This window comes from Camellia sinensis, chromosome 11, assembly GCF_055761805.1.
Source record: "Camellia sinensis isolate YWXY chromosome 11, ASM5576180v1, whole genome shotgun sequence".
Classification (NCBI taxonomy): domain Eukaryota; kingdom Viridiplantae; phylum Streptophyta; class Magnoliopsida; order Ericales; family Theaceae; genus Camellia; species Camellia sinensis.
In genome coordinates this window covers 175,187,497-175,195,979 of record NC_138971.1, presented here as the reverse complement: position 1 = coordinate 175,195,979, position 8,483 = coordinate 175,187,497, and the positions used below count along the sequence as shown (strand labels likewise).

Below are 8,483 nucleotides of genomic sequence, written 5' to 3'. Positions count from 1 at the left end.
TGTTATATCTTAGTAAGTTGAGTTGCTTAGTTTGTTGCATCGGTTCATTACCTGACTTGGTGATTACACAATGCACATTCCCATTCAATTTCATTTTTGTGCAAAATAAAATGATGCGATACGATGCTAAAAGTTTAAAATATAAACACCTTTTCAAAAGCTGTTTCATTCCATCATGTTTTACAACAAACAAAGGTATAAGTTTTACATAAAATAAAACTGCCTAACAATATGCAAAGTGCTACAAACTACTAGCAAAAAGGAAAATAAAGCAGGAAACAGCAACATCAATGCCCCCGAGAGTGGGAATGAGAGGCCCTCCTCATCCTCTTCTGCGGGACAACCTCTACACCATCATCATCATTCGGGTCGAAGCTGTCATCCTCAGGATCCCCCTCAGCCTCGCCTCCACTCCCGGAACCAAGACCGGAGTCCCCCTTCTCAGCAGATGTCTCTGACTGACGGTCTGTAACCTCCTCCTCCTCCTCATCGGGCTCCGCCTCTATAACATGTGCCCTGCGTCTGCGAGAGGACCCTCCTCGAGCTCCTCGGAAAGGCCTGGATGGCCCAGCTCCCTGAAAAGGCCTGTATGGCCCAGCACCTCGAAAGGGCCCAGATGACCCAGCACCTCGAAAAGATCCAGACGATCGACCTCCCTGAGAAGGTCCGGGTGGCCCGGCGCGCGACGGAGCGTACACAGGAGGCATCTGAAAGTGAAAAGTTCAATACATCAGTCCAAATATGTACATCAGATGCAGACGCAAACAAAAACTACATGAAGTGGGTGCATATAAACACAGTGTACAAGTGGGGTGTGTGTCAGATGTGCTCTACACAAATAGTCTATCAATGCAGCAGAAATCAGCATGTCATCAGAAGTATGATAAATGCCAGAAAACTGAAGGGTACCTGAAAGCCCATGACAGACAACTGTGCCTCCCTCCGCAAGACCATGCCCTCGAGTGAGGCCACCAATCCGATCACCTCCTCCATGTACTCTCTGGGTGGCTGCAAATATAAACTCAAATCATCAATGAATGAAGAAATGTCTAAACATTTGAATGTTAGATGAAAAGCAGTAGAACATACCGGCGGTGAGTCGAGATCAATGACATATCGATGACCGGGCATCAGAGGCTCAATCGGGATCGAAATCGGAGAGGTAGTCCCAAGCTGCCACCCCATCAGCTCAGTCGGCATATCCGGCCACCCGGGATGAGAAAGAGTCGGAGGAATCGGGGGAACCGGTCTACCCCCACCTCTAGATGTACCAACCCTGCTGGTGGAAGGGGCGTCTGTAGCTCGAGCCTGAGCCTGGCTAGAGGATGGCATACCAGCAGACCTCGTCATCGGGGTGCGAATTCCCGTCAATGGAGGCATCAGGTATGTATGACGGTAAGTGGCGTAATCCCCCTCCTCGAGATGTAGCAAAGCATCAGTGCCCAGCATAGCACTGACTACATCTTGGGAAGAGAGCCTATCCGCAGTCCGCATACTGATTGGAGGTGCTGCGGGAGGGTTCTGAGAAAGGTACCCCCATACCAGACGTAAAAAGCGTTCCCCCAGAAACCATGCTCTACCAACCGGTCCTTCGAGCAGGATCCTGTACTGGGAGGTGCCCGATCCTCCGGCATATTGAAATCGGAGACCATCACCCAAGGGTGCCCAGGGCTGCCATGTAATCTGCGGATGACAAGTGCATAAACCAATCAGAAATCGGGAATATGCGGGGCAAATCAAAGATGAAAATGAAAGGGACTGAGAGTTTTGAAATACCTCCGTCGTTCGCACAGAGTCAAAACACTGTCATAGATAAAAGAGAGTCTCTCGAGGTCTCGGCCGATGCTGGCCCTCGAACACCAGTGAGTACGGGGTCATGAGGGGCCCTGCCACCTCCAACTCTGGGGCTAACGTAGGGAAATATACGTAGACCCATAACTGAGAAAAGCAGTGCAGAATGTAAATACAAAGTGCTGAGGGCAAAATACAGACTGTAAAGTACGTTGTGTGTGCAATGTACAAGTAATGAGAAGCAGAAATGTAAAACAAGAGAACAGAAAGTACCTCCCAGGCTGTCCAATAACCGCCAAGTAAGTCTCCCTGCCCGCGGGAGGTCGCGCTCATGTAACAGTAAAGGGTAGCCAGGCCGGCGCCACCCCAGTCGTACCGACTGACCTGTGATAGGTCAACCAGAGCGCTCAACAGATACAACCCAACTGTGTTCCCTCTATCGGCAAACAGAGTAGTCCCGAAGAGGAACATAAGAAAACCACGGGCATACTGCTCTGTCTCCTCAGGAGTCCCGGGCTCCATCTCCTCCCTCTGAAAATGGGAAGAGAACCAGGAGTATCGGACTCTCCCGGAAGCTCGGTCGACAGGCGGGCGGGCCCCCAGCAAATGTATCCAAGCGGCCTCCCACTCGCCCATGTCCTCGTCGTAAGGAATGGGCCAACCTCCTATGTCCAGGCCGGTCAATACAGCAAAATCCAGCGGAGTCATAGTCAAATCCCCGGTGGCGGAAAAATGAAAGGAGTTGGTGGTATCCCATCATCTCTCCACCAAAGCTGCCGTCAGTGTCCTCCTAGCAGGACAACGTGATAACCCAACGCAGAAGGCCCCGAACCCTGCCAGATCTACTAAATCCCGGACAGCCTCTGGGAGCTCAACATACCAATCCCTCGCAGCGGTGGAGCCATATCCCCGCACAGTGCGAGAACCAACCTGCATTCAGAGTGAATACATGTGTCAGTATAAAAATGAATGAGTTGTGTGCCAATAAAAATGAATGAGCTGTGTGCCAATAAAAATGAATGAGCTGTGTGCCAATAAAAATGAATGAGTTGTGTGCCAATGAAATGAATAAGCTGTGTGTAAGTAAATGGGCTGCGTGTTCAGAAAATCAGAGTTTGGGCTGCGTGTTCTACTCTCAATCAGTGTGGGCTGTGTGTTCACCTTCAACTTGGGCTGCGTGTTCAGAAAATAAGAGTTTGGGCTGTGTGTTCTACTCTCAATCAGTGTGGGCTGTGTGTTCACCTTCAACTTGGGCTGCGTGTTCAGAAAATCAGAGTTTGGGCTGCGTGTTCTACTCTTAGTCAGTGTGGGCTGTGTGTTCACCTTCAACTTGGGCTGCGTGTTCAGAAAATCAAAGTTTGGGCTGTGTGTTCTACTCTCAGTCAGTGTGGGCTGTGTGTTCACCTTCAACTTGGGCTGCGTGTTCAGAAAATCAGAGTTTGGGCTGCGTGTTCTACTCTTAGTCAGTATGGGCTGTGTGTTCACCTTCAACTTGGGCTGCGTGTTCAGAAAATCAGAGTTTGGGCTGTGTGTTCTACTCTCAATCAGTGTGGGTTGTGTGTTCACCTTCAACTTGGGCTGCGTGTTCAGAAAATCAGAGTTTGGGCTATGTGTTCTACTCTCAATCAGTGTGGGTTGTGTGTTCACCTTCAACTTGGGCTGCGTGTTCAGAAAATCAGAGTTTGGGCTGCGTGTTCTACCCTTAGTCAGTGTATGCTGTGTGTTCACCTTCAAATTCGGGCTGTGTGTTCGACAAATCAGTGTTTGAGCCGTGTGTTCACTTCTTAACTAATGTGGGCCATGCGTTCGCAATCAATTAGTGAGCCGAGTGTTCAGAAATTCAAGTGTTTAAGCTACAGGTTCAAGATGCAAACAAAGTACTATGTCATAGGCTAAACTGTGTGTTCAAGCATGGCAAAGGCACGAAATGCACGAAAAATGCAGAAAATGAAGTAAATACCTCTCGTGCCTCATAGGAGAGGTGATGCTCTGGCTCTCGCAGAAGTAGATCTCCGGGTGCTCGATCATCAAATCAGTAAAGTGACGAAAAATGGCCCGGGGAAGAACATGTGTCGGTGGGGCATACCTCTCGGGAATAAAGGGGCGAACCCTCGGGGGCAAAGTCATGACATCAAAATCATCCCCGGCACCTGGAGAACCTCCACCATGAGGAAAATTACCTGCCATTTCGGAAAATCTGCAAAAGGAGCAAAAATGAACAAAAATGAGCAAAAATTGAGAAAAGTCAACAAAAGTCAACCCTCGGGAAATGAAAAAGTCAACAAAAGTCAACTCCCGAGAAAATCTTCCAAATATTGAGACAAACTCACCTCAAGTGGCGAAAATGAGAAAAGAAGCTCTGAAATCAAAATTTAATCGATTCAAAGTGCTTGAAACTGAATGTTTTCGCGAAAACAACTTGCGTGGGGCGTTGGAAAACGCGTATAGAGCCCGGATCTGAGGGAGAAAATGGTTTGGGAAGCAAGAGGAGAAGATTTCGTGGCTGATGTTATGAGCTCAAAGTGTTTGGGTGAGAGAATATATAGAAAAGAAGGTGAAAAGACCAAATTACCCGCGGATTTGGGCAGGTGGCCGGCCGGCCACCTTTTCTAGCCGGCCGGCTATTCTCTTTTTGAAAAAGTGGCCGGCGGCCTCCCCTTGGGAAAATAACTGGCCGGCCGTATCTCCCACTTGCTCACCTAGCTCTCTGCAAATTTTGAGGAAGAGCGGAGTTCCCGGGACCTGAAAAAGTTCAAGAAGAGTGCACTTTCGGTCGCGAAATTGCTCCGCTGGAACTTCAGCTTCAAGTTCTGACATGTGTCTCATCATTATTCATCGAAATCAAAATGTATCCTTTTTGAATATGTTGTAGCCTTTCCAGGAAGTGAATCGGAGGCCGTGATCGAGTCGCCTTCGCCGAAACACGCGTTTCCTTGCTCGTTATTTCGTAACAAATGGGCACCTTGATTTATGCTCGTTTTGCACTATCATGCACATAACTTGCATTCTCATGAGCATACTTGCATTATTATGCACATTTCTTGATATTTCCATATCTCTGTGCTTGGGCATGCGTTGTCACGCACGTTCCTTTCTCGCATCGCGATGCATTCACTCGCCGGCACTGCGTGTGTCAAACTTTCGGAATCACGTTGAATATATGTTGTTAGCATATTGTGCTTGTTGAATTTCTCTCTTTTGCAGGCACGATATTGTATGTACGGTTCATTTGAGGCTGGTGCGACCAGACGAATCGGGCAGGTATCGTATTCTCTCCGTGTGAGACGCGACAAGAATTGAGCAAATTCTCCGCATTCTTAACTGCATGAAATGTAGTTGTTGCTTTGCATTCTTGCTTAAAACTGTTGCATCTATTTGCGAATACTTGCTTCATTACAGCTTGCTGCATTTGCATGATCATTGAGTTACCCCCGGCTCTGTGCATATCGCTTTGCATTTTGCCCCCTTTGCCTGCGGGCATGCCTGCGGGCACATCTCTGTTTATCTTTTACGTTTGTCTAAGTCTTCGGCCTTGTCAAAAATGGGTCGTCTCTGGGCTTTGACATTCACTCCCGTCACTTGTGACTTCCGAGTTCTGTCAAAGAGGGGCAACTATAGACACCCCATTTTTGACCGACCTTGAGATTCAGACGTCACCAGTTGAGCGCTTGGTGATACTGCATATAGTGCTCGTTCGGAAGTTTTAGAGTCTCGGCTGCGAGCCTTGCCTCCGGACTTCCGGACTCTTTTGTGCCTTGCCTCGGTTTGCAAACCAGACTCGGTTTTCTCTGTTTCTTTTCCTAAGGGGAGGGAGAGGTCTCGTAGACCATCTCTCAGTGGCCGTAGGCTACGTTTTGTGGCTGTAGGCCATTTTGCCCATTTCGGAGCCCAGTTTCCGGTTTTTCGGAGCTGTTGGCCGTGTGCCTCGGTTCGGGACCGCCTAACCACCTCCGTTTGCTCTGGTTTTTGGCATACATCCTATTTACTCCCTTTTGAGGGACACTGAGGTCTGAGAGACCCACTTCGTGGTCGAATGCCACTTTCGGTGCTTAACAGGCAGTTTTCGGGGCCCCGAACTGCGCGTTCTGGCCCCCGAACATTCGTTTTGCATTGGTTTTCGTTCATTTCTGGCAGGTACCTCTGTTTCATCACCAGGAAGGCCGTAGAAGGGTGGGAGGCCAGCAATTGTTTCAGCAACCAGTTATATTCCTCCGGCGCCCTCCGACGCCCGTTTTTTCTCACTTCCAAGCCAATGTTGACCACCCTTGGACCATTTTCTTGGACTTCTAACCACATATTTGTGTTGTACACACATGGGAGGACACCAAAAGTTGGTGGCCGGCCAGTAATTCCACCTGACCCTTTTGAATCCCTCCTAAAAATGGCCTATTCTCTCTCCTATTTTACAGTTGACAATTTTGAACCACAGGGATGTGTTGAGGGCACCTGGGAGGACACCAATTTGTGGTGGCCGGCCAGAAAATCTTCTTGACCCTTGGCCGGCCGGCCATGGGGGGTGGCCGGCCGGCCATGGGGGGTGGCCGGCCGGCCACCTGCAGCTCCAAAACCTGGCCGGCCATGATCCTTGCAGTGTGTATATTCCAGCTGTATATCTGTTTTCCCTCCAAAAAACCTGTATCCGGGGGACAACTTTTGGGGGGAAACTTGGCTTGTTTTCCCCCCACTTTTTCCCTCATTTTCTCTCCCTCTTTGGTCTATATACTTGGCTGGCCAGCTCTGTCCCAAGGGTTAGAAAAATTTCCCTCAAGCCCTTTGCATTGAATCTCTCTCCCTCTCCATCTCCAAGCTTCCATCCTTCCAACCCTACACCATTTTACACTACACCACCAACCCCCACCCTTCCATCCTTCATTCCAGCAGCTGGAGGTTGTTCTTCAAAGCCTAAGGAGCCACAAACTCAAGCCAAGAAGCTATCAAAGTTTGGTCTTCAAGGGTGAGTAGCATTCCCTCTCTTTTGAGCTTTTTCTTGTATCATTTCTTAGCCATACATGCTTGCTGTTTTGAGCTCCGGCCCTAACTTAAAGTGGCATTTTTTTGAGCTCCTTTTCACTTTTGCTTAAGGGCCTTTCACTGTTTGAGGCCTCCTTGATGCACTTGCTTCATTATCCTTCTTAAATGCCATTATCTTGCATAGTATTTTTGACCTATGTGTGATCTGTTTTGGAGCATGATGTAAACTGTAAGTGAGCTTATTTTGAGCCCTTATTCAACATTGAAGAGGGCTCATTACTGTTTGGGACCTCCATGTGCCACTTGTCATTATACCCCTCTTTGGTCCCCATTTTTGCATGATTTGGCAGCCCATTGTGCTTCTGTTTTTGGGTTCTTTTCAAAACTGAAAACAGTCTTATTTTGACCCATTAGTCATGTTTCATTAAGGGTCTTTCATGGTTTGAGGCATCTTTTATATACTTTGTGTTATATCTCTCTTTTGGGCCTCATTTTGCATGACATTTTGAACATATTTTCATACTGTTTTGGGTCCGGACATCAACTGTAAAATGCTTTATTTTTGGCCCCTCTTCAATATTGTTGAAGGGTCCATTTGTGTTTAAGGCCAGAAACCACTACTTGCTTCTTTGGCCATCTTTTGGCCCATTTCTTGCATGAAAGTTTAGCCATACCTGTGCTGGTTTTTGTGGTTTTCCATAAACTGTAAAAGATCATGTTTTGGGCCCCTCTTCAACTTTGTTGAAGGGCCCTAATCTGTTTGAGGTCAGAAGCTGTGAGTTGCTTCATTATCTCACATTTATGGCCATTTTTGCATGCTAGTTTTGCCATATTTGTGCTTACTGTTTGGCCATGCTTTGAACTGTAAAAATACTTATCTAGGGGCTGCCTTGCTTCTTTCTTTTCATCTCATGTTCAAATTATGCATGCATTGCATAGCTATAGGCCATTTCATGCGCCAAAATTCATGTTTCGGGACTTGTTCCGTGCATCGGGTATCATTTCGCTTTGTTTCGGGGCTGTTTTCCCCCTCGTTTTGCTACTGTTTTTTTGCATGTTTGCATACCATATTCCATGTCTTCGCCATGTCTCATTAGAGTGGCATTTCGGTGCCTGAGGGTCGGTCCTCGGTTTGCGTGCACGCGTGCACGCATTTCGAGTTATCTTGTTTTCATCTGATGGCCTCCTATGTGAGTGTGGCTGAGGCTCTCTCATGTTGGTGTAAGCCCATTATTGCATTGCGTATGCCATTTCATCCATAGCATTGTGTATGCTCGGTTGTGTATTACCTCGTGCAGCGTGTATGTCATTCCATAACATTGTGTATGTTAGGATTGTATCTTAGTTACATTTCATGCATGTCATGCATATTGCATTGTGTTCGGGATAGGAGTTAGCCCGGGCACGGGAAACGAGGTGCATTCCGTACTCCGAGTGGCGGAATGTGTCTCAATTCCCCAGTCACCGACACTCCGGATTGTCCATGATGGAGTTAGGTTTTAGTTGAGTTTTCATGAGCATTCATTCTATATTGAGTTGTACATTTCGACTCCTCGGCCATTATGCATCGAGATGCGTGATTGGTGGCACGAGGATCGAGGCATGCATACATTTGTGAAAATACATTGCTATGCCCTTTCCTGCTCTCTGTTGCAGCAAATCAAGAATTAGCGGTCTTCCGAGACTTGGCATGCATTTCAAGAACAGGTGCAAACAAAGGC

At 47.7% G+C, this 8,483-nt stretch overlaps 1 protein-coding gene across 1 annotated transcript in view; it reads right to left on the bottom strand.

The window, feature by feature from the left end:
• Window positions 1-287: 287 nt before the first annotated feature.
• The window catches only part of LOC145802886 (uncharacterized), a 29,244-nt gene continuing 21,048 nt past the window's right edge, over window positions 288-8,483 (bottom strand). Inside the window, exons 2-4 of the mRNA XM_082895692.1 lie at window positions 3,972-3,988; window positions 910-1,008; window positions 288-707 (exon numbers count right to left, since the gene is read on the bottom strand). Of these exons, the coding sequence (XP_082751818.1) occupies window positions 288-707; window positions 910-1,008; window positions 3,972-3,988 (536 nt within the window). The remainder of the gene's footprint in view (window positions 708-909; window positions 1,009-3,971; window positions 3,989-8,483) is intronic.